We start from the raw sequence: 25,763 nt of genomic DNA, 5'->3' as shown, positions 1-25,763 counted from the left end.
CCGTCAGGAATGAAGAGCTGGTGATGTCGTGTAGGGACTGTGCCGACGACCAATGACAGCGAGAGATGCTGACTATGAAGCCTTTTGCAGAATGACTACAGGCAGTGATGAAAACTGTGACAACCAGCGGTGATAATGGTGGCACTGTGATGGTGGACAGTCTAGGAAGATGAACAGTCACCGGTTTTTAAGAACAAGATGCTAGCAATAAAGATGAAGTCGTCAATGATGAAGGCGGCAGCTGCCGAAGATCTGAGAATCCGATGAAGACGGATCTGATATCAGTTTGTGATTGCTTGAATCCAAACTTCTATGTATATATCTGTGTATGATAGAAGAGAAGTATAAGAACACGAGAGATTTACATGGTTTGGTGTAAGCCTACATCCACCGGATGGAGAATCTTGAATCCACTAAGATGTAATTATTTTGTGTACAATGATTTCTTCCTTAACTCTCTCTTGATGCCAAATACATACAGAAATGTTCTATATGTATATAGGAGAGATAGCGAGCCCAAATCCCATCAAGAGATAAGAGGCTCAAAATGGCAAGACTGTATGGGATCGCATTGATGCATAGTTGATGCCAAATACATACAGAAGTGTTGCTGACCATTTGACTAAGAGGCTTTCTGACATTGTTGAAGCAGATAAGACTGTATGGGATTGCATCGATGCACAGTTGGTTACGTTGTTATGGCAGTCTATAGATGTTGATTTAATCCCCTTATTTCATGTCTACGAGAACTATTTTGATATTTGGTCTCATGCTCAGCAGCTATATACTAATGATATCATACGTTTATACACTATCATAAGTAATTTTTGTAGTATTAAAACGGGGGACTCAGATGTGCCTACTTATTTGGGTCGTATCCAGTCTGTTGTGACAGATTTTAATGCTATGCTCCCAGTTACAACTGATCTTAATGAGCAGACGAAGCAGAGGGACAAGTTGTTTATGGTACTCACCCTGGCAGGCCTTGGTCCCAATATGGAAGGCGTTCGCACTTAGATCTTGAGTAGTCCCACTATTCCTACCATGGAAGAGGTGTTTGCCTGAATCCTTCATAGTACACAAGCATTTTCTGAGGCTTTAGTTGGAGAGCGATCTATACTTGCCTCTCAGCAGATTCCTAGATCTTCCTCTAAGTTTGGACTTGGAGGTGGTCGTGGTCGAGGTGCTAGGCGTGGTCGTAGTGGTAGGCGCCCTTATTGTAACTATTGTCATCGCCTTGGTCATTATAAGGATACATGTTATGCACTCCATAGTCGCCCTCCTAAGGCCAATGGTGCAATTCCTGAGAGTACAGACACACAATTCGTGGTACCTGATATTTCTCACACTGAGCAACCAGCCTCTACATATACAATCTTTACTGAGGAGTTGGTTGAGTATCGTCAACTTCGGGCAACTTGGTAGGCCTCATCTCCCGTAGCTTCTATTGCCCAGGGATCTACTTCTTCTACACAGTCATCCAATGGTACTTCTCATATTTGCGTTACTAATTCTTAGCTTAGTCCTTGGATTCTTGATTCAGCCGCTTCAGAGCATATTTCTAATAATAAGTCCTTATTCTCTCATTTTGATTCATCTATGTCCCTTCCTCCTATCATTGTGGCTGATGGGTCTAAAACCCTTCCCACTAGTATCGGTAAGGCTGATCCACTTCCATCTATTTCTCTTAATTATGTTTTACATGTCCATAGTTGTCCATATAGTCTCATTTCTATTCGTCGTCTCACTCGTTCTTTGAACTGTTGTGTTATCTTTAATTCTGATTCTGTTCTTATGCGGGATCAGGGTATGAGATGAACAATTGGCATTAGACATGAGTTTGAGGGACTTTACCATCTTGCCCTGTCGTTCTCTACGGCATCTACTTGTGCTACTACAGGGGCATCTTCTCTTCAAATTCATTCGCGGCTTGGTCATTTTCACTTATCTCCACTCTTCGACAGATAATTCCTTCATTGTCTTTGTTGACTATTCTAGAATGCGAGTCTTATCAACTAGGAAAACATGTTCATTCTTCCTATCCTAGTCGTGCTGTAGTCGTGTTAACAAACGAGTTGATGCTCCCTTTGATCTTGTCCATTCAGACATTTGGGGTCCTAGTAGAGTCAAGTCTAAACAAGGATTCTCTTATTTTGTTAAATTCATTGATGATCATTCTCGTTGTACTTGGTTTTACTTAATGAAAGATCGTATTGAATTGGAATCTTTATTCACTTCTTTTTATAATTAAATTTCTACTCAATTTGATCATTCCATTCAGATTCTTTGCAGTGATAATTCCAAGAAATATTGTTCTCATGCATTTCAGGCTTTTCTCTCATCTAAGGGTATTGTTCATTAGTTCTCTTGTCCTTATACTCCACAACAAAATGGGGTAGTTGAACGTAAAAACCGCCATCTCATTGAGACTACTCAGACACTTCTCCTTCACATGCATGTTCCTCCTGTCTTTTGGGGTGCTGCTCTTCTCACTTCTAGTTATCTAATCAATCGGATGTCATGTACTATTCTGAATGGGGCCATTTCACATATTTTACTTTTTTCCTCGTGATCCCATCTATCCTATCCCCCTTCGTGTCTTTGGATCAACCTGTTTTGTCCATCTTCTTTCCCCTGGTCATGATAAATTCTCTCCTTGCTCGATCAAGTGTGTGTTCCTAGGCTACTCTCGTCATCAGAAAGGATATAAGTGCTACTCCCTTGAACTTGGTAGATACTTTCTCTCTTCTGATGTCACATTCTTCGAGTCTACACCTTTTTTTCTCTTCTTCATCTGATGGGTCTTCTTCCTCCCTTCATAAGGTCCTACCCGTCCCTTATTTTCCTTCTCTGGTTCCAATACCTGTTTTTGTTCCTTCTGTTCCTCTCCAAACTTATCAGCGTCGTTCTAAGCCTCCATCAGTGCCTTTAGCTCCCACTCCTCCTATTGCAGATGATGGTATTTCTCCAGACTCATGTCTTCCTCCAAATGGTGCCATTATTTCGTCTCCCTCTGACTCTGCCCAAGCTCTCGTTCACCGTGGTACATGTTCCACTCGTAATCCTCATCCGATTTATATTGTGAGCTGTCACCGTTTATCACCTGTTTATTTTGCTTTTGTCTCTGCTCTTTTGTCTGTTTCTATCCCTAAGACAGATGCTGAAGCTCTTTCTCACCCTTGGTGGAGACATGCTATGGATGAGGAGATGTATGCCTTGTTGGCTAATGAGACATAGGATCTAGTTCCTCTCCCTCCGAGGGAAGTCTATTGTTGGTTGTCAGTGGGTGTTTACAGTTAAGGTTGGACCGGATGGTTCTATTGATCATCTAAAGGCTCGGTTGGTTGTTAAGGGCTATACTCAAATTTTTGGCCTGGATTATGGTGATACATTCTCTCTTGTGGCTAAGGTTGCTTCTGTTCATGTTTTTCTTGCTATAGCTGCTATTCAGCAATGGCCTCTTTATCAGCTAGATGTTAAAAATGTTTTTCTTCATGACGACCTTTGAGAGGAAATGTATATGGAGCAACCTCTTGGTTTTGTTGCTCAAGGGGGAGTCCCGATTGGTATGTCACCTAAAAAAGTCCTTATATGGTTTGAAGCAATATTCTCGGTGTTGGTTTGATTACTTCAATTTAGTCATCCACCTTTTTGGTATGAGTAGAAGTGAAGCTGATCATTTTGTTTTCTATCGCCATTCTCCTAGTGGAATCATATTATTGGTGGTGTACGTAGATGACATTATTATCACAGGAGATGATGACGTTGGTATTAGGAAATTGAAGACTCACTTGCATTTTTTATTTTCAGACCAAAGATTTGGACAGGTTGAAGTATTTTCTTGGCATTGAGGTAGCTCAATCTGTAAAATAAGCTAGGGCAGAGAATGGAACGCAAACAATGAGGAGAAGAAATGCTCTGAATATTCCAATGAATGAATAATCAAAAGAAAAACAAGACTAGGTTGATTATATACTTACTTAGCCAAGTCTAAAACTACCGACATAATAAAGGAAATAACAAGAAGCGCAAATAAGAAGCGCAAGTTTAAAACACTGCTGCTACAACAGAAAGCAACATATACAATATAAATGAATAACAGTAAAATCGAAAGCAGCTTATGTAATATTTTCTTTAACACAATCTGCCCATGGTGTGTGCATCTCTCAAAGAAAGTATGCCTTAGATATTTTGGAAGAGATTGGCATGCTTGATTCTCGGCCTATAGATACTCCTATGGATCCTAATGTTAAGCTTGTACCAGGACAGGGGGATCCATTAGAGGATCCTTGGCGATATAGGAGATTAGTTGAGAAGCTTAATTATCTCACTATCACACGGCCAAACATCTCTTTTGTTGTTAGTGTGGTAAGTCAATTCTTGGACTCTCCATGTGATAGTCATTGGCATGCTTTAGTGCGTATCTTGAGATATATTAAAAGTGCTCCAGGTAAAGGCTTGTTGTTTGAGAACAAAGAACACAAGCAGGTTGTTGGATATACTAATGCAGATTGGGCTGGTTGTCCCACTGATAGGCACTCTACCTTGGGTTATTGTATTCTAATTGGAAGAAATTTGGTGTCTTGGAAGAGTAAGAAGCAGAATGTGGTGGCTAGATTTAGTGCAGAAGCATAATATCGGGCTATGGCTTTAGCCATATGTGAGTTGATTTGGTTTAAGCAACTTCTTACGGAGTTGAAGTTTAGAGATTCAGGATCTATGCAACTTAACTTATTTGTGATAATCAAGCGGCTCTTCATATTGGCTCTAATCTAGTTTTTCATGAGCGGACCAAATACATAGAGATGGATTGTCACTTTGTGAGACAAAAATTGATTTATGGAGAGATTAGTACGTTATTTGTTGGCTTTAATGACCAGCTGGCTGATCTTCTTACCAAGCCATTACGGAGTCCACGACTTGCCTATATTTGTACCAAGCTAGGCACATATGATATATATTCACCCACTTGAGGGGGAGTGTTAGAATTAGTATATTATGTACTGTGTTGTACATATATATATAATAGAAATAGGGTTGTACCTAGTGTTTTACCTAGTTGTACCTTATTGGTATATATAGATATACCAATTTTGAATAAGTGAACACAACATTTTTCCTTCAAAACATCACACAGATCATGAATGTATTGCTGGAGAATTTCAATGTGATCAAAATTTTCCAAACGCAAGCATCCTCCATCACCTTCTAACCGAACTTGAATTCTCCATTGGTTATTCATTACGATTAAGGCATGGGTTTCTTCACAATTGACTGATTTTTCAGTCAAAGTTACCTGATCTAGTATGAAATTCAGCAACGTCTTTCAATCCTGATGATGGATTGTCTATTCCTTCAAGAAAAACATATTTAAGATCTTCAAAATTTGAGGTTGTTGTGATCGTTTCTGTTCCAACATCTTTGGCTTTCAGATTGCTAGCTTACATCTCAATTTCAGCTTCAACAATTACCTCATCCAATGGTGTCACGTTAATTTTTCCAGCAACTACCTTGGCATCCAAAATTGCCTGATTTGATTCTTACTGCAAACCTAAGATAACAGGTACGATTCCAGCTTCTGGTAGAATCAGTTCAACAGTGGATTTTGAAAGAGGTTCCACTAGTAGGTTGATCTGGAATTTCTTTGACATCAAAATTAGTAGGTCATCTAGCTTGTGGGTGAAGTTGACGAGTTGGTTGCGTGCTTCCTTGATTTTTGTTCTTGTCCCTGCGCATTCTTTCGTGACTGCTTTTCTTGTTCCGGTGCATTCTGCTCAATAGCAACCTGCCTCCACTTGAAGTTGTCCTAAGCCTATTTACAGATTGTTTGTCTTGGTTTCCAATCATTTCATCCAATTTTGTTCTTCCTTAACCAATGCTTGCCTCATTCGTGCACCTTCTGCCATCTCTGATGTCGCCCCAAACTTCGACTAACTGACCATTGTGAAGAGCATCTGAAGGTCGCCTGCAAACCGCCTAACTCACAACCAAGGACCAATCGAACATTAAGTGCCGAGAAGTGTTTGGAAGCAACGGTCAAGTACTGTTGGAAATTAATAGTTGAGAAGTGATCTTGCTTCGCCCTCAGAAGTTGAATTTGTTGAGATTTGTGATATTTTTCTTTAATTAAAGTTGGTTTAATTTTCTATTTTTTCATTTATGTCTCCACTGTTATATTCTCCATTTGCAACTGAAGTTTGGCATTCAAATTTGGAATGCAAAACATCTTGCACTTAAAGTTTTATTTATAGTTTTTCAGTTTTATTTGGTGGATGTTATGTATTCAAGTCCTGTATAAATAAGACTTCATTTATTTCTTTGGGGGTAGTGTGAGCTTTAACGCAAGCTTTCAATTCAATAAGAAGAAGTTATCTTTCTTCAAATTCTGGTTTTCTTCTTCTCACATTTTCTTTTTTCTATCTCTTTGTTTAACATAACGTTGAGGCTTTACTATTGCTTCCGCTATATCTTCTTTTATTATTTTTTCAACAATGGTATCAAAGCCTAAAGGGCTGTGATTTTGTTTGAGAGAAGAGAATTCCAATTTTATACTTTACAACATGTCTTCTAATTTTGGTGTTTCCACACCCCCACAATTTAATGGTGATAACGGTAATTTTGGGTTGTTAAAATGCAATCCTATTTCAAAGCACTTGGCCTTTGGGAATCCGTTTTGAATGATGCTGATCCTCTATTGGGAGCAAATCCAACCTGCTTTATCAAATCCTATTTTTGCAAGGATTATTGATTGTGACACGACTAAGAAAGCTTGGGATAAGTTGAAAGAGGAGTTTGAAGGAAGCACAAGGGTGAAGGCTGTTAAATTAACAAGTCTCAAAAGAGAGTTTGAGATGCTGAAGATGAAGGATTCAAACACTATGAAGGAGTACACTACCAAAGTGATGACTATTGTGAACCAAATTAGATTAGCTGGTGAAGATTTTCCAAATCAAAGGGTTGTGGAAAGAATAATGGTAAGTGTCCCTGACAGATTTGAGTCAAAGATCTCAGCCATAGAGGAGTCCTGTGACTTAACTACTCTCTCTATAGCTGAGTTAATCAACAAATTACAAGCCCGAGAGCAAAGAGATGCAATCCATAATGCCTTTAATGCCAAATTCAAAGGCAAGAAACCTGTTGCAAGGGATGATAGAAAGGCAATTGAAGATCATGGGAGTAAGGGAAAAGGAGCATCAAGGAGGGGAAAATTTCCTCCTTGCTGTTTCTACAAAAAGACCAATCATGCTGAGAAATATTACAACAACAACAACATATCCAGCCTTTATCCCACTATGTGGGGTCGGCTACATGAATTCTAGACTTCCATGTATTTCTATCTTTTGTCATATCTTCATTGAGATCCATACACTTCATATCAAACTTTAATGTCTCCCTCAAAGTCTTCTTAGGTCTGCCTCTACCTCTTTTTTTGATTAATTGTTCCATTTCATCAACTCTCCTCACATGAGCGTCTCTTGGTCTCCTTCTCACATGACCAAACCATTTTAGTCTAGTCTCTCTCACCTTCTCCTCTATTGGCACTACTCCTATCTTATTACGAATAACTTCATTTCTAATTTTATCTTTTCTTGTATAGCCGCACATCCATCTTAACATCCTCATCTCCGCTACACTCATCTTTTGTTCATGTTGGTATTTGACTGCCCAATATTCTGAGCCGTACAACAAAATTGGTCTTATAGTTGTTCTATAGAATTTTCCTTTCAATTTTAATGGGATTTTACCATCACATAACACCCCGATGCATTTCTCCATTTTAGCCAACCTGCCTTAATTCTATGTGTGACATCCTCGTGAATTTCTCCATCATTTTGAATCACTGATCCCAAATATCGAAAATGGTATTTTCTTTGTAAGATTTGGTCTTCCAATTTTATTATAACATCCCCCACTCTTGCATTCTTACTAAATTTACATTCCATATATTCTGTTTTCTTTCTGCTTAATTTAAATCCCTTAGATTCTAAATTGTTTCTCCATAACTCAAGCTTAGTGTTCACTCCTTCTTTTGTTTCATCCACCAACACTATGTCGTCTGCAAATAGCATACACCATTGCACCTCTGTCTGAATATCTTTAGTGAGTTCATCCATTACTAAAGCAAATAAGTACGGACTTAGTGCAGAACCTTGATGCAATCCTATTGTAATTTTAAACGGTTCAGTATCCCCTCCGCATGTTATAACCTTTGTCTCTGCACCATGATACATGTCCTTAAGGGCTTGTATACAGGCTATTCGGACTCTTTTCTTCTCTAAAACCCTCCATAATACTTCTCTAGGGACCCTATCATAGGCCTTTTCTAGATCTATAAACACCATATGTAGGTCTTTTTGATGATCCCAATACCTTTCCATTAGGCGCTTCAGTAGATATATAGCTTCCATTGTTGACCTACCGGGCATGAAACCAAACTGATTTTCTGAGACCTCTGTTTCTTTTCTGAGCCTCTGCTCTATTACTCTCTCCCAGAGTTTCATGGTATGGCTCATTAACTTAATTCTTCTGTAATTTTCACAGTTTTGAACATCTCTTTTGTTCTTATATATAGGGACCAAAGTACTCTTCCTCCACTCATCTGGCATCTTTTTTTATTTAAGAATCACGTTAAATAATTTTGTTAGCCAGGAGATACCCACTTCTTCCATGCATTTCCATGCTTCTATTGGTATATTATCCGATCCCACCGCCTTATGATTTTTCATCTTTTTTAATGCTTGCCTTATTTCATTTGGACTTATGCGTCGATAAAATGTATAGCTAACGTTCCCTTTGGAGTTACTAAGATGTCCCAACCTAACTCTTGTGTCGCCATCATCATTGAATAATTTTGTGAAATACTTCTTCCATCTCTCCTTAATCGCTCCCTCATTCACTAATACATTTTGATTTTCATCTTTTATGCATTTCACTTGATTTAAATCCCTTGTTTTTCTTTCTCTTGCTTTAGCTAATTTATATATATCCCTTTCTCCATCTTTTGTATCAAGTCGTTTATATAGATTCTCGTATGCTTTTGACCTTGCTTCACTAACAGTTTTTTTTGCTGCCTTTTTTGATTCTTTATAATTTTTTTGATTTTCTTCATTATTACACTGATATACAGCCTTATAGCAATTTTTCTTATTTTTAATTTTCAATTGCACTTCTTCATTCCACCACCAAGACTCCTTAAGGTTAGGGGTTCTACCATTTGTCTCTCCAAGCACTACCTTTGTTGTATTTCTCAGGGCATTAGCCATTTCTCTCCACATTTGGTTTGTCTGTCCTTCTCCATTCCATTCTCTTCTACCCCTTAATTTTTCTTTGAAGATTAGTTGTTTCTCCCCTTTTAAATCCCACCACTTGATTCTTGAATTTTGTTTTATGTGATTTTTTCTCTTCCAATTTCTTACTTGGACGTCAAGTACTAGAAGTCTATGTTGAGTAGTTAAACACTCTCCCGGTATCACCTTACAATCCCTACAACATACCCGGTCCTCTTGTCTCATTAGGAAGTAATCTATTTGGGTGCTTGATGTGACATTTTTATATGTGATTAAGTGTTCGTCCCGTTTTTTGAACCTAGTATTGGTTATGATGAGCCCATATGCCATTGCAAAATCTAGAATAGATTTACCCTCATTATTAATTTCCCCAAATCCATACCCTCCATGTACCTCTCTATAGTCGTTTCCGTCTCTACCCACGTGATTATTTAAGTCACCTCCTATAATTACTTTCTCTCCTCTTAGTATCATGGCTTATTGACAGCGGCTGCACCACGCACATGGCTAAAGATATCAGTCTTTTTAGCCAGATTGACAAATCTATAAGGACAAAGGTGGTCCTTGGACATGGAGAGACGATACTAGCTAAAGGTAAAGGTAATGCCATCATGCATGATAAGCAAGGTGAAAAGAAAATCTCTAATGTTTTATTTGTTCCGAGATTATCTCAAAATTTGCTTAGTATTGCTCAGTTGATGCATAGCAATTTTTTTGTGTTTTTCAAATATCATGTTTGTACTATTTATGACCCACAAGGAGGAGTGGAGATTGCAAGGGTCAATATGGTTGACAACGCATTCTTTTTGAACAACGACTCTCTATGCCATCATGCTCTAAATGCCATAGTTAAAGAAAGCAAAACTTGGCATCAACGCTTTGGCCACTACAACAACAAAGCTTTGAAAATTTTGCATTTTTCTAACATGGTTGAAGATTTTCCTGATTTTGATTCCTTTGGCCAAATTTGTGAAAGTTGCCAAGAAGGGAAGATGCACAAGCTACCTTTTCCAAAAGGTGGCAGTTTGAGAGCTAAGGAGAAGCTTGAATTAGTGCACACTAATGTTTGTGGTCCTATCCGTACCACTTATTTTGGCAACAGTAAATATTTCATCCTTTTTATTGATGATTTGACAAGGATGACTTGGATCTATTTTTTGAGCGAGAAAGCTCAAGTTTTTGACGTCTTCAAGAAGTTTGTTAATTTGGTTGAAACTCAAAGTGGCTGCAAGCTCAAAACTTTGAGATCTGATAATGGGAAGGAATATACTTCCAAGCAATTTGACAAGTTTTGTGAAGATTTCAGAATTCAGCACCAACTATCCATTGTCTACACACTACAACAAAATGGTGTATCTAAAAGGAATAGAACTGTGATGGAGATGTCAAGATGGTTACTCTTTGGAAAGAAATTGCCAAAGAATTTATGGGCAGAAGCTGTTTGTATTGTTGTTTACTTACTCAACAGACTACCCACAAGGGCAGTAGAGGGCAAGACTCCTTATGAAGCTTAGTCAGGTATAAAACCTTATGTTAAAAACTTGAAGATTTTTGGATCTATTTGTTATTCTTTTGTTCCTCCTATGAAGAGGTCCAAACTTGATGAGAAGGCGATCAAAGGAATCTTTATTGGTTATGCTCCTAATTCCAAGGGGTATAGAATTTTTTATATGAAAATTGAAGAAGTTATCTTCCGTCGTGATGTCATCATCGACGAAGACTCTTTTTGGGATTTTGAGCAGCAAAAAGTTGTGAGAGACTCCCCCACCAACATTGAAGGTTTGGAATTAGTTGAGTCTTCTTTTAACTCAATTGATTCTAGTGGTTCTAGTATCCAAGATCCTCCCTTGGATGATGATGCCTCAATTGAAGCCACTAGAGACAATCCAAATTATAAGGTAAAATCACTTGCTGATGTATATGAAAGATGCAATCTTCTTGTTGTTGAACCTAACAGCTATTATGAAGCTTCACAATCTGCTGACTAGATTGCTGCTATGGAAGCTGAAATGGAGATGATCAATAAAAATGATACATGGGAGCTTGTAGAGCAACCTCAAGGAAAGAACATCATTGGTGTGAAATGGGTGTTTAGGGTGAAGTATAATTTTGATGGCTCTATCAATAAATACAAAGCGAGATTGGTGGTAAAAGGGTATGCACAACAACCTGAAGTTGATTATGGAGACACATTTGCGCTGGTTGCACGGCATGACACCATAAGGTTGATTATTGCTTTAGCTGCACAGTTGGGGTGGAAAATATTCCACTTGGATGTCAAATTAGCTTTTTTGAATGGTGATCTTGAGGAGATCTATGTAAGCCAACTTGAAGGATTCATAGAAGAAGGCAAAGAAGACAAAGTGTATCATCTGAAAAAGCTCTCAATGGATTGAAGCAAGCACCATGAGCTTGGTACAGTAAAATTGATGCTTACTTGATTCATCAAGAATTCAGGAGGAGTATGAGTGAAACGACTCTCTACGTGAAGGTTGGTGATAATTCTAAGCAACTCATTCTTTCTCTTTATGTTGATGATATGCTTGTAACTAGAAATAATCATCAAATGCTACAAAAATTTAAAGTTGAGATAGAAAAGATGTTTGAGATGTCATATCTAGGTTACATGCATTATTTTCTTGGCATGGAGATTCATCAAGAAGAAAAGGGTATTTTCATTTCTCAAAAGAAGTATGCCCAAGACATTTTGAAGAAATTCAAGATAGACACATGGAAAGCAGTTTCCACTCCTCTAGCTTTGAATTTAAAAGTCTCTAAGAATGATAGTGAGAAACTCGACAATCCTACAATTTTTAGAAGTTTGGTAGGAAGTTTGTTGTATTTGACGGCATCCAGCCCGGATTTAATGTTTGTTGCAAGTATGCTCTCAAGATATATGAATTCTCCTAGTGAAATTCATTTTGGTATTGCTAAAAGGGTGCTCAGATACTTAAAGGGTACTCTTGATTTTGGAACTTGGTTTGAGTCCATTGGTGACTTGAAATTGATTGGATATGCTGATAGTGATTGGGCTAGTTGTGTTGATGATTCTAAAAGCACTTCTAGTTATATTTTTCCTCTTGGCACTGGGGTTTTCTCTTGGAACTCAAAGAAGCAGGAAGTTGTAGCTCAATCCACCACTAAAGCTGAATATATTTCAGCAATAGGTGCTGCAAATCAAGCAATATGGCTTCACAAATTGCTTGGTGATTTAGGATATGAACAAAAGGAGCCTGCAGAATTGTTTTGTGATAACAAGTCTGCTATTGCTATCGCCTCCAATCCAGTATAGCATGGTAAAACAAAACACATTAAAGTCAAGTTTCATCTGTTGAGGGAAGCAAAGAAAGAAAGCGAGATCAAGCTCACTCGTTGTAATTTAGAATTTCAGCTTGCTGACATCCTCACAAAAGCTTTACCATGTAGTCAATTTGAATTTTTACGCAATAAGTTGGGTTTGACAAAGAAAAATCTCAAGGAAGAGTGTTGAGATTTGTGATATTTTTCTTTAATTAAAATTGGTTTAATTTTCTGTTTTTTTATTTATATCTCCATTGTTATATTCTCCATTTGCAATTGAAGTTTAACATTCAAATTTGCAATGCAAAACATCCCACATTTAAAGTTTTATTTATACCTTTTCAGTTTTATTTGGTGGATGTTATGTATTTAAGTTGTGTATAAATAGGACTTCATTTTTGTCTTTTGGGGTAGTGTGAGCTTTAATGCAAGCTTTCAATTCAATAAGAAGAAGTTATCTTTCTTCAAGTTCTGGTTTTCTTCTTCTCACATTTTCTTTTTCCTGTCTCTTTGTTTAACATAACGTTGAGGTTTTACTATTGCTTCCGCTATATCTTCTTTTATTATTTTTTCAACATAATTGGAGTTCCTGCTCCGCCTTCAAATCCGAGCCAAGAATTGATTGAAGAAACTCTCCTAGCCTGCTTCGCCCTCAATAGTTGAACAAGAATTGTTAGAGTTCTAGTCGAGTATCGACCTATAGCTATCGCCTCTTGGATTAGTTGCTCTAGATCTGCTTCGACTTCAACTTCGACTCTGGATCGCCTGACTTCTCAACCTTCCGTGACTTAATTAGCTCCGTTTAGCCACTTGGTAATTGCCTGAATTCAGTGCCTTTGATCCAAAACCGTTTTCTAGAATTCGCTTTCCTAAATTGCAGCAACCAAGGAACGTTGGTCCGGATCAACAGCTGGAATTCACCTTCAAAAATCTGAACCGAACTGCTGTGAGTTTTCCAGAATCACTGCCGAGGATAGCCTCGCTGTAATACCAGTTGTCACATTTCTAGGGTTTACCTAGGACTGAGAATGGAATTATGGAATAAATCAGGAGTGAGAGAATAGAAAGGGAGGGAGAAATCAGAAAAATTGAGGGAGAATTCTGGAGAATCGAGAGAGAAACAGTATTCAAATTCATTCATAAGCTGCCTATTCTCTACTTCTTTAACCAACTTATAGGTTGTTACCTCCTTTCAGTTAGTAAAAAACTGAAAATACAATACTACCACAACCTAAGGTACAACAAAGAAAAAATACTTGTAATAGAACAATTACTCCTATGCCCTTGGGGTTGCAACAATTTGATGGTTGAATTCCATCAAATCTGCACCAACTTTCCAGATTTACCTTTCAATGGCTCTGATGCCACTTGAAATGATATTCAGAACTGAGAGAAAAGAAGAGGTAAAAGGGAGATTGGAGGGAAAAACTGATACAATTCTATTAAGCTAGGTTACAAGTATTTATACGAAAACATTGTAACTGCTATGTACAAGTTACCTAAGCTAGGTACAAGGTACAACTAATATATCCAGCACCTAATACAACCAAACTAATATGAATTCTGAACAGATTGCAAGCTTTAGTGAGCCGAACTTGTCTCAAGTCTCCATCCAAGCAGGTTGTTAACTCAAAGAGAAAGCAAAGCCTCCTGTGAGGCTCACATTCTTGCCCCCAAAGTCTCATGTGGTCCCTTGCCATGTATGGTTTGGGTTTAAGGAGTGAAGGGGCTAATGACATTGCCATGGAAGCCTAGTAGGGTATCGTTGTACTCATGGATTTCAGCTGGATATTGCCTGACCCTGTGAGTCATTGGGTTGTCAGCTAGATCTTGCCTAACCTCATGGGTGGGGCAACAAGTTGTGCAGGACCAGGTAATATACAAGATGTCCTTTGGTCATCTAGCCTTACCGTTTCACCAGCAAAAAAACAAAAAAGAAAGAAAGAAAGAAAATGCAAATAGCCATGATATGAGTAGAATTAATATCCCAAATGTTCTTTCTTTAGGAGCTACAGAATTTAAATAATTAGAAATAGCTACAATTAAAAGATTTAAAAGTATAAGCCTCTTCATCCTCGAGAAAGCATGATTTCTTGTGAGAATTCTGTATCAATACATTTGTACATTGTTTCAATCAAAATCAATTACAGAACCAAGTAGAGACCTGGGGACTAGCAAGATTCTTTCGTATGTTTTTTTTTTTTTTTTTGGGTGCTAAAAATATACTCATATTGCTTTGTTCTTTCCACTTACTGGTAAATTTGTTAAGGTACTATGTTGGAACGCACATATTTCCAGATGTATTGCTTAATGATATTGCTGGACCTGATGGAAATCCTTTGCTTCTAAGCTTGAAACTTTCTGTGGATGTCTTGGTGAGTTATAAACTAGTGAGCCTTACAAACTTGAACTTGTTTTCATCTTACCATAAACTCTATTATTAATGTTTTCCTTCTGTTCATTTATCACATGATATGATCCATCAAATGGGTGAAGCATAGAATTAAAGGTTGAATTTTTAACCTCCATCTTATCTAAAAGGTTAAACTAGTAGATAGAGGGTTGACTTATATTTTTATATTATTATTTTTACTCTCAACATGCTCCCTCACATGTGGTCAAGGTTCACCATATAACTAGTTTGAACACGTACAACTGTTTAAATATTGAGTTAGCAGTAAAATTTGAACTTAGGAACTTTGCCTACTCTAATACCATGATGTTGAATTTTAACAACCATCTCATCTAAAAGATTAAGTTGGTTGATACAAGGTTAACTTATATTTTTATATTATTATTTTTACTCTCAACATCAGAGACAACATTAGTCCCCCTTTTGAATGTGTTGCAATGGTTCAAGTTTTATTGGGCAATTATGAATAGTTATTAGATCTAAATGGAACTCTAGTATCTCATTTGTTCACCATATAAAACTTATAAGAGTTAGTTTTTCCTTCTTTCTGTTTTCCTTTTTATCTTTGTTATCTCTTGCTCATAAGTCTCCTTTTTTACAATTTTGTTCTTCCCCCCTCTCATATTTTTTTTTTTCATATTTTATGAAAAATGAGAATCTTAGGCCAATTGCAAGATGAGGATTTCTGTTTTTGGTAAGGTTGGAAATTTACCAGCTTAGCAACAGGATTTGCTTAAATTAAGCTGAATTATACTGACTAGTTGATGGACACAGACATATCCTTTTAACTGAATGAATTTTCCTTGTAATGCCGATATATGATCTCATAAATAAATTACTTCGTTAGTCTAGCATTTGTAGTTCTCATCTTGTATATGTAGACCTACCTTCTTGCATGTGATCTTCCCGTGGAAGTTTACAAGTTTCCCAACAAAATTTAAAAGTGATCAATGCAACTGTGAATAAGTAATATTGATTTCTCTTCAGGTAGTCTCCTGCCCTTGCGCACTGGGCCTTGCCACACCTACAGCAATCCTAGTTGGAACCTCTCTGGGTACATACTTTGTTACCTTTTTTTCTTATCTTCACAGTATTTTATGTGGAAATCAAATCTGACAGAATACAGTAGCATCCACATTTTTGTCACATAACTTTATGTTAACATAAAAGGAAAGAAAAGAAGAAGAGGTTGCAGCCTGTTTTGGAATGCTTTATTTAAGGAATGATTTATTTAAGATTTTGATTAGATTAGTTTCTTAAAACAGATTAGGAATCTTTCCTAATCCCATTGTATCATAATCTTTCCTAAATGTGTTGTAATCCTTCCTATTGTAAACTTTCTATAGCTGTAATTTCCAACCCTATAACTAGGGCTGCACATAATGAATATTTATGCTTTCTGTTCGAAATCTTCATGGTATCAGAGCCACTTCCAATTGCCCTATGATTTCCGGCCTTCATTGCTTTCTGTATTTCAGTCCATTCCCCAGCCTTCATTGCTGATTCATTGGTCTTCTTCCTTGATTGTTTCTGGCCGATTGTTGCCATACTTTCAGTCGTTCAAGCCTCGAAATTCATTCTTGTCTTTGCCTTCATCGCTAGACATTTTTCTTTCTGATCATGTCAGAAATATCAGAAATAACGCCAATTTCAGCCATGACATCCGGTGAGAATAATGGAGTTGATGCTCCAATAGGAGGTTTTTCTTCCAGCGATTTACCAGGGGTGCATCAATCATATAGGCTGGACGGACGCAACTACTTACAGTGGGCACAGCTAGTTCGAACATTCCTAAAGGGGAAGGGATAGATTCGCCACTTGACAGAGCCTAGTCCACAGAAATCTGATCCAGGGTTTAATGCTTGGGATATAGAGGATTCCATGATCATGTCATGGCTATGGAACGCCATGCAACCAGAGGTTAGTAAAAATTACATGTTCTTGTCCTCTGCTAAAGATATATGGGAAACGGTTAGGCGTATCTACTCTAAGATTCAAGATGCGTTGGTTATTTACGAGATTAAGATGAAGTTACATAGTACTAAGTAAGGGGTCTCAACAATTACTGAATATTACAATAAAATGAATGGTTTTTGGCTGGAACTTGACCACTACCAGAACATTAAAATGGAATGTGGGAAAGATGCAGCCACTCTTCATTCAATTTTTGAAAGGGATAGAGTTGTAGAGTTCTTGGTTGGACTTAATAATGAGTATGATCAAGTTCGAGTGCAGATTCTTGGAAGGGAAAAACTTCCTTCCCTTAATGAAGTTTTTTTCAGTTGTTCGAAGTGAAGAAAACAGGAGGACAGCAATGCTGGGTGATATGACTTCTGAAGGATCAGCAATGTTTACAAACAAAGGAGCAGGGTCCAGATTTAAACCACTGCAAGGAAGAGGTGATGTGCAAGGTAGGTTGCATGGAAAGGAAGGTATGTGGACTGATGGACAGAACAAAACACATAGAACAGAAGGATTATGGTGTTCCCATTGCAAGAGGCCGAGGCATACTCGAGAGACATGTTTTAAATTGCATGGGAAGGAGGCTGTGTTGCAGAAACTAGGGGGCTTTAAGAATATGACCTCTCGAAATCAGGCCTATTTTACAAATAGGCAAGAAGAACTGGTGGAAAAAACTGAGGCAGCACCCGAGTTGGAGCAGAATCAACTGAAAGCTGATGAAATCAGCAAGCTTGCTGATGAAGTTAGCAAACTCAAGATGTTCTTGAAAACTCTTCAGGATGGATCATGCTCTATTGCCCAGCAAAATAATCAGCCAGGTAATAGTTTCCATTTGAGTTCTTTAACAGCCTCTAAAACTAATAGGAATGATATATGGATTCTAGATTCAAGAGCTATAGACTATATGTCCTCTAATCCAAATGTTTTTGATACCTATCAGCCTCTTGTGACACCTAAACATATTGTTATTGCTAATGGGACTTCTATTCCTATCAAAGGTCAGGGACAAGTCACTCTCAGTCCTAAACTTTCTGTTCAAAGAGTCTTGCATGTTCCTAATTTGTCCACTAACTTGATTTCAGTTCATCAACTCACTAAGGATCTAAATTGTCAAATCATTTTCTCTCCTTATTCTTGTGAGTTTCAGGAAATGGCTACGGGGAGGATGATTGGAGCTGCTGAGGAGAAACATGGGCTGTATGTTTTGAGAAAGGAGACCTTGCAGCCACATCACATTCAGTCCAGATTTTAGCCTAAATCAGCCTGCACTTCTCAGTCTTCTAGTAGTGACATTTGGCTTCATCACTACCGCTTCAAGCATCCACCTTTTCCTTTACTCAAAGCTATGTTTCCTGTTTTATTTGAACATGTGGATCCTAGTGTTTTTCATTATGATGTATGTGAACTTTCCAAACATCGTCGTGTTTCCTATCCTATTAGTAATAAAAGATCCTCACAATCCTTTTACTCTCATTCATTCGGATGTTTGGGGTCCATCTAGGATTCTCAATTGTTCTGGGGTTAGATGGTTTGTTACCTTCATAGATGATTGTACTAGAATGACTTGGGTTTTCTTTCTTAAGGATAAGGCTACTGTTAGCACTGTGTTACCGCACTTTTATTCAATGATTCTAACTCAATTTGGTACTCCTATTCAGAAATTTCGAACTGATAATGCAAGGGATTATTTTAATCAACACTTGCATAAGTTCTTTCAAGACAAAGGGGTTATTCATGAGTCTTCCTGCATCAACACTCCACAACAAAATGGAGTGGTTGAGCGGAAGATGAGACACCTCCTCAATGTCACTAGAACACTTCTTCATCATCCTAAATGTCACCAGAACACTTCTTCATCATCATAATGTTCCAAAAATCTTCTGGGGAGAGGCTATCTTGACCGCAACCTATCTAATCAATCGGGTACCATCTAGGGTTCTTGGGAACAACAGTCCTTTTCAATGCCTTTCTACATTTTTTCCCTCTCTTAACCTACATACCCCTCTTCCTTTTAGGGTCTTTGGTTGTGTAGCCTTTGTTCATGTTCCACCTCATACTCGAGACAAGCTGGACCTTAGGGCACTTAGGTGTCTTTTCCTTTGTTATTCTCCTACACAAAAAGGCTATAAGTGCTATCATCCCCCTACTCGAAAATTTCTTGTTTCAAAAGATGTGACTTTTGTTGAGTCACAACCCTACTTCGGTCATTCTACCCTTGGTCTTCAGGGGGAGAATCATACGATTGAAGACCACGTGTCCAATCTCCTTCCTAGTCTTGACCTTGGTCCACATTCTTCAACATCAATAGACCTTGAACATTCTATTCCTAATCCTGCCCTGCATACTGGTTCTGTCCTCTTATCTTCGAGTGATCACTCTGGTTCTGTCCCAAATGAGTACCCAAGCCCTAAGCAAACTCATCAACTTGGATTATCAACATCTCCAGTAAGGTTCAAGGGCTCTCCTTTTGTGTATCACAAGAAACAACAGTTCATGCCTCATTCTCAGCATGAAACAACATCCAATCCCCGGCCAGATTCTATGAAGGTTTGTTCCCTTGATCCTGTTCATTCCTTTGCTACTGATTTAGATATTCCTATTTCCGTTAGAAAAGGTGTTAGAAGATGCACTCAGCATCCTCTAGCCAACTATCTCTCCTATCATAGGTTGTCCTCAAAACATATAAGTTTTTTTACCACTCTAGATACCATTGTTATTCCTAATTCGGTGGAAGAGGCTTTAAAGGATAAAAAATGGGAACTAGCCATGTAGGAGGAGATGTGGGCATTAAAGAAAAACAACACATGAGATTTGGTACCTAAGCCAAAGGGAGTGGTTCCAGTGGGCTCTAGGTGGGTGTTCAACCTAAAGTACAATGCAAACAGCTCATTGGAGAGGTATAAGGCTCGATTGGTGGCCAAAGGCTACACCCAGACATATGGAATTGATTACCTGGAGACTTTTGCTCCAGTGGCCAAGATGACCACAGTAAGAATTCTCTTGTGCTTAGCAGCTCACTATGGATGGCAATTACACCAACTAGATGTGAAGAATGCATTTTTTCATGGTGATTTAGAAGAAGAGGTCTTCATGGAGTAGCCACCAGGATTTAAGGAAGGAAAAGAAGATGAGGTGTGTAGACTTAAAAAAGAACTATATGGCCTCAAGCAGTCACCAAGAGCTTAGTTTGACAGGTTCTCTAAAGCTATGAAGTGTATGGGGTATCACCAAAGTAGAGGAGACCATACTCTCTTCTTCAAGCACTCGGGAAAGGGAAAAATGACTGCATTGTTGGTTTGTGTGGATGACATCATTGTGACAGGAAATGATATGGATGAACAACAAGATCTAAGGAGCAAACTAGCCCAAAATTTTGAGATCAAAAACTTGGGATTACTTAAGTATTTTTTGGGAATAGAGGTAGCCTACTCCAAAGAAGGTATATTTCTATCCCAACGTAATATGTATTGGATCTTTTGAAGGAGACAGGTTTATTGGGAAGCAAAGGAGTATGTACTCCAGTAGAGTCTAATGTGAAATTAGGAGAAGACACCGAAAGCCCACTAGTGGATAAAGGCAGATATCAGAGGTTAGTAGGGCGTTTGATTTACTTATCACACACTAAGCCAGATATAGCTTATGCAGTGAGTTTAGTAAGTCAATTTATGCATTGCCCGACAGAGAGTCATATGCAGGCTGTAAGGAGAATATTGTGCTACTTGAAAATAGCTCCAGGTAAAGGAATCTTATTTAAAGTAGGAAGTGTTTTGGATATACAGGGGTATACAAATGCAAACTATGCTGGATCTGTAAATGATAGGAGATCAACTACAGGGTATTGCATGTTTTTAGGAGGGAACTTGGTCTCTTGGCGAAGTAAGAAGCAGAGCATAGTGGCAAGGTCAAGTGCTGAAGCCGAGTTTAGGGCTATGGCACTTGGCCTATGTGAGTTACTATGGATGAGAATTGTGCTAGAAGATTTGAAGATTGATGTCAAAGAACCAATCAAGTTATTTTGTGACAATCAATCAGCCATAAGCATTGCACATAATCCTGTACAACATGACAGGACCAAGTGCGTTGAGATTGATCTACATTTTATAAAGGAAAAGCTTGAAAAAGGTATCATTCAAATTCCCTATGTTTCTTCTGAACAACAGGTAGCAGATTGTTTGACAAAAGGATTGCCAACTAGAAGATTTGAAGATTTAATATGCAAGCTGGGAATGATAGATATTCATTCACCAGCTTGAGGGGGAGTGTTAACATAAAAGGAAAGGAAAGAAGAAGAGGTTGCAGCCTGTTTTGGAATGCTTTATTTAAGGAATGATTTATTTAAGATTTTGATTAGATTAGTTTCTTAAAACAGATTAGGAATCTTTCCTAATCCCATTGTATCATAATCTTTCCTAAATGTGTTGTAATCCTTCATATTGTAAACTTTCTATAGCTGTAATTTCCAACCCTATAACTAGGGCTGCACATAATGAATATTTATGCTTTCTGTTCGAAATCTTCACTTTACAATATTTCCTTTTCTTCTTGCTTGGGCTTTATCCTGTGCATTCAGCTTTCCTTTGTATTGATAAATACAGATTTTTAAGACTTGCCAATTTGACGTTCATTAAAACATTAGTATTAGTTTCATGATAATTTTGTTCAGATCACTAAGAAGGAGGTGTTATTCCATTGCAAATGTCTCAGAAGAAATGAAGTCAAGGATAATTTTCTAGCCAGATTGAGTTTGAGCATGCCAGGGGAAGCCTGTTTTTTCTAGGGAAAGCCTTTATTGATGTACTTTTGGGGGTTTTGTTGTATTGAAGGATTCATTCATTGAATGTGTTGAAGGGATGCAACTTAGTCATGTTGTACATAGTGCTGTTTCTCTCAGTTGTACAGAGTTGGTTTGTTTGTTTTGTGGAGCTGTACATATCTAACTGTGAATAGAGAATTTAGATCTTCTCCTCTCTCTCTCTCTCTCTCTCACTCACTCACGTACACACACACACACACACGGTATTAGAGCTATAGAATCTAAAAGAGAGTTTCGCAACCTAGGGTTGCTGTGCAATCTGTTCTATTCTTTTGTGTGATCTGTTTGGTTGTGGAGTTACAATCTCTTCTGTTGTGGAGTTATGATCGGAAGTTGTGAGATCTGGAGTTGCAATCTGCAGTTGTGATTTGTTAGGGTTTTGATCTGTTGTTTTGCTGTCAATTCTGGAATTGGAATTGTCTCTGCTGATTTCTCTTTAATCTGAGCTTTTTTTACAACTTAGACAGTGTTATCTCCAGTTGATTTCTGTCTCAGGTATTTCCAGTCAGCCTATTTCCAGTTGATTTCTTTGTCTTAGATCCTTGTCAAATTCTGGAGTAGTGAATTCATCTTCCCCTGTGCCTGTACCATCATTTTCTGGTATTCCTGCCATTACAACTGGCAAATTGAATGGCAAGAATTATCTGTCCTGGTCTGCCTCTGTTCGAATGTAGTTCCAAGGGCATGGTGTAAGTGATCATTTGACCAAACAGCTATCTGATATAGCTGAATCAGATAGGAATTTATGGGATAGAGTGGAAGCACGGTTGGTTGGCAGGCAATAGAAGCTGATTTAGTCCCATTATTTCGTCTTTATGAGACCTTTTTTAATATTTGGTCTCATGCTCAACAGCTGTACGCCAATGATATAGTGCATCTATCAACTATCATTAGTAACTTGTTCTATATTCAAAAGGGAGATTCAGATGTGGCTTCTTATTTGGGTCGAATTTAGTTTGTTGTGATGGATTTTATTGCTATGCTCCCTATTACAGCAGATCTTGCTGAGCAAAAGAAACAAAGGGACAAATTGTTTATGGTGCTTACCCTAGCTAGTCTTGGGGCTGATTTGGAGGGAATTTGCATGCCAATTTTGAGAAATCCAACTATACCTACTATGGAGGAGGTGTTTGCCCAGATTCTTCATAGAACACAAGCCTTTTTTGAGGCTTTAGTTGGAGAGTAGTCTGTTCTGGCTTGTTAGACTCATGGCTTTTCATCTGAGTTCAGTTTTGGTGGTGGTTGTGGTGGAGGTGTTGGACATGGCTAGGGTGGTAAACGACTTTTTTGTAATTACTGTCATCATGATAAGGAAGCTTGCTATCCTTTCCATGGTCAGCCTCCTAAGAGTGCAAAAGAGTAGTTAATGATGCTTGATATTGAGAGACCAACCCTTATGTATACTATCTCTGTTGAGGAGTTGGTGTATTGTTGAACAAGAGAGAAAAAAGAGAGAGAACCCTTTTAGGAGAAGAGAACTATATAAGGCCTAGCCCCCTTCTATTGAGATTTATAGTAAGGTTATACAATAATTAAGTCTAAAATTAAGGCATAATTACAAGCTAATTGACGGCTAATACACACATGCTAATTACATTTGTTCCAACATATCCAACACTCCCCCTCAAGTTAGAGCATATAGGTCATATGCATCAAGTTTGTTACAAATAAAACCAATACGAGGACCCTGAAGAGACATAGTGAAGACATTTGCCCGTTGATCGGCTGAATTAACAAAGCTAGTGGCAATATATCCAGATAAAATCTTTTCTCTGATGAAATAACAGTCAATTTCTATGTGTTTGGTCCTCTCATGAAAAACAAGATTTGAGGCTATATGCAAGACGGCTTGGTTTAGGATTTAATGTGCTAGCATTAAATCCTAATCCAACTTTGAATAAATTACTTTATTATTCTTATTTCTTTTAAAATAAACGCTCTAAAATTAGTAATTTCTAAAATGACTAATTTACCTTTCTCCTCTTGTAAAGTGATTTCTTTTGGGTGGGAGATTCTAGGTTCACAATTGAATTGGCAACGAGAATAATCTCATATTAATTTTCGTAAGTCATGAGTGACATCTGACAATATGTCATGACTACCCAATTTAATGTGAAGCAAGTATAGCGAACCTTTCTGCTACGACTCCGTGCAATATGGTCCCTCTATCATTCTATATCTCGACAAGATATAAGATCATGGACAGTATGTCAAATCTCTCAATCTTATCATATGGCCAAATCCAAAATCCTTCTTGAATAATGACACAACTCATGGAATACACTTTCCATCGTCATAATAGGTTAATGATTTATCGTCAAGTGATTATTGGATCTTATAAGATATCCTCCTCACATACCCCGAAGTGATAGATTCCATATCTGATATACACATACCTCATGCACCACTAGATTAAGCACATAGATATGTATAATTGTTCTTGATTAGAACAATTATATAGCATCATTGATTTCCTAATCTACCAATGCACAGGCATCTATGTCATCTCAGGTCTAAGGACTAGTTGCACATATGCAACTAACATTGAATCATTGACCCGTAAGTAAGAACTCATGTGATTTGATGTTAATAGTCTTGTTCGGTGAACCCGTTCATGTAACGAGCACCCACTCATCTTCCTTCCATATCTCATATAGAATGGCATGAGACTCACTAACCTTTATCTTTAGCATCTCATATTGAACAAGGAGGAAAACGATGTGCTAACCTTTACGAGTTGCTATTATTCACATTAGGAACTCTATAGCTAGGAACATGTTTATAGCATAATGAGCCATGGATTAATTGTCACTTATATTCGATGTGTGTTTACTGTTAAGGTTGGTCTGGATGGCACCATTGATCATCTAAAGGCATGGTTTGTTGCTCAGGGCTATGCTCAAATTTTTGGGCTAGATTAAGGTGATACACTCGCTCTAGTGGCTGGATTGTTTTTGTTTGTGTCTTTCTTGCTATGGCTGCTATTAAATAGCAGCCTTTTTACCAACTAGATATTAAGAATGTTTTTCTTCATGGCGACCTTTAGGAGAAAGTGTATATGGAGCAACCTCCTGAGTTTGTTGCTCAAGGGGAGTTTAGACTAGTGTTTCGCGTAAAGGAGTCTTTGTATGGCTTAAAGCAATCTCCTCAGTGTTGGTTTGGTCGCTTTATTTTTGTCATATAGTCCTTTGGTATGACTAGAAGCGAAGCTAAGCATTTTGTTTTTCTATCACCATTCTATTGGTGGAGTTATATGCTTGGTGGTGTATGTAGATGATATCATTATTACTGGTGATGATAAGGTTGGTATCAAGCAGTAAGAAGCTCATTTGCACTCTCATTTTCAAACCAAAGATTTGGGTAAGTTGAAATATTTCCATAGGATTGAGGTAACTCAAGCTGCACATGCGTCTTAGCAAAAGTATGCCTTGCATATCTTGTTGGAGATTGTGTGCTTGATTCCCGACCTATAAGCATTCCCATGGATTCTAATGTTAAGCTTGTACTAGGACAAGGGGAGCCATTGGAGGATCCTTGGCAATATAGAAAATTGGTTTGTGAAACTTAATTACCTTACCATTTCATGCCCAAACATCTCTTTTGTTATTAGTGTGGTGAGTTAGTTCCTAGACTCTCCCCTTGTGGCAGCCACTGGTATGTCTTAGTGCTTATCTTGATGTACATTAAGAGTGCTCTTGGTAAGGGCTTGTTGTTTGAGAACAGGGGACATAAGCAAATAAGCAGATTATTGGATATGTCGATACTAATTTGACTGGTTGTCCCATAGATAGATGCTCTACCTTGGGCTGTTGCATCTTGGCTAGAGGCAATTTGGTGTCTTGTAAGAGTAAAAAGCAGAATGTTGTGGCTAGATCTAGTGCATAAGCAGAGTATCAAGCCATGGCTTTAGCCCCATGTGAGTTGATTTTACTTAAGCAACTCTTTAAGGAGTTAAGGTTTGCAGATTCATGGCCTATCCAGCTTATTT

General features: G+C 37.9%; 1 protein-coding gene across 3 annotated transcripts in view; it reads left to right on the top strand.

The window, feature by feature from the left end:
• The window catches only part of LOC127813427 (copper-transporting ATPase PAA2, chloroplastic), a 119,442-nt gene that overhangs the window by 54,177 nt on the left and 39,502 nt on the right, over positions 1-25,763 (top strand). For all 3 annotated transcript variants that reach the window (XM_052354388.1, XM_052354387.1, XM_052354389.1), the window contains 2 exons: positions 14,857-14,962; positions 15,988-16,054. In XM_052354388.1, the coding sequence (XP_052210348.1) occupies positions 14,857-14,962; positions 15,988-16,054 (173 nt within the window). The remainder of the gene's footprint in view (positions 1-14,856; positions 14,963-15,987; positions 16,055-25,763) is intronic.

This window comes from Diospyros lotus, chromosome 11, assembly GCF_014633365.1.
Source record: "Diospyros lotus cultivar Yz01 chromosome 11, ASM1463336v1, whole genome shotgun sequence".
Lineage (NCBI taxonomy): Eukaryota > Viridiplantae > Streptophyta > Magnoliopsida > Ericales > Ebenaceae > Diospyros > Diospyros lotus.
This window is presented reverse-complemented; position numbering and strand designations above follow the sequence as displayed.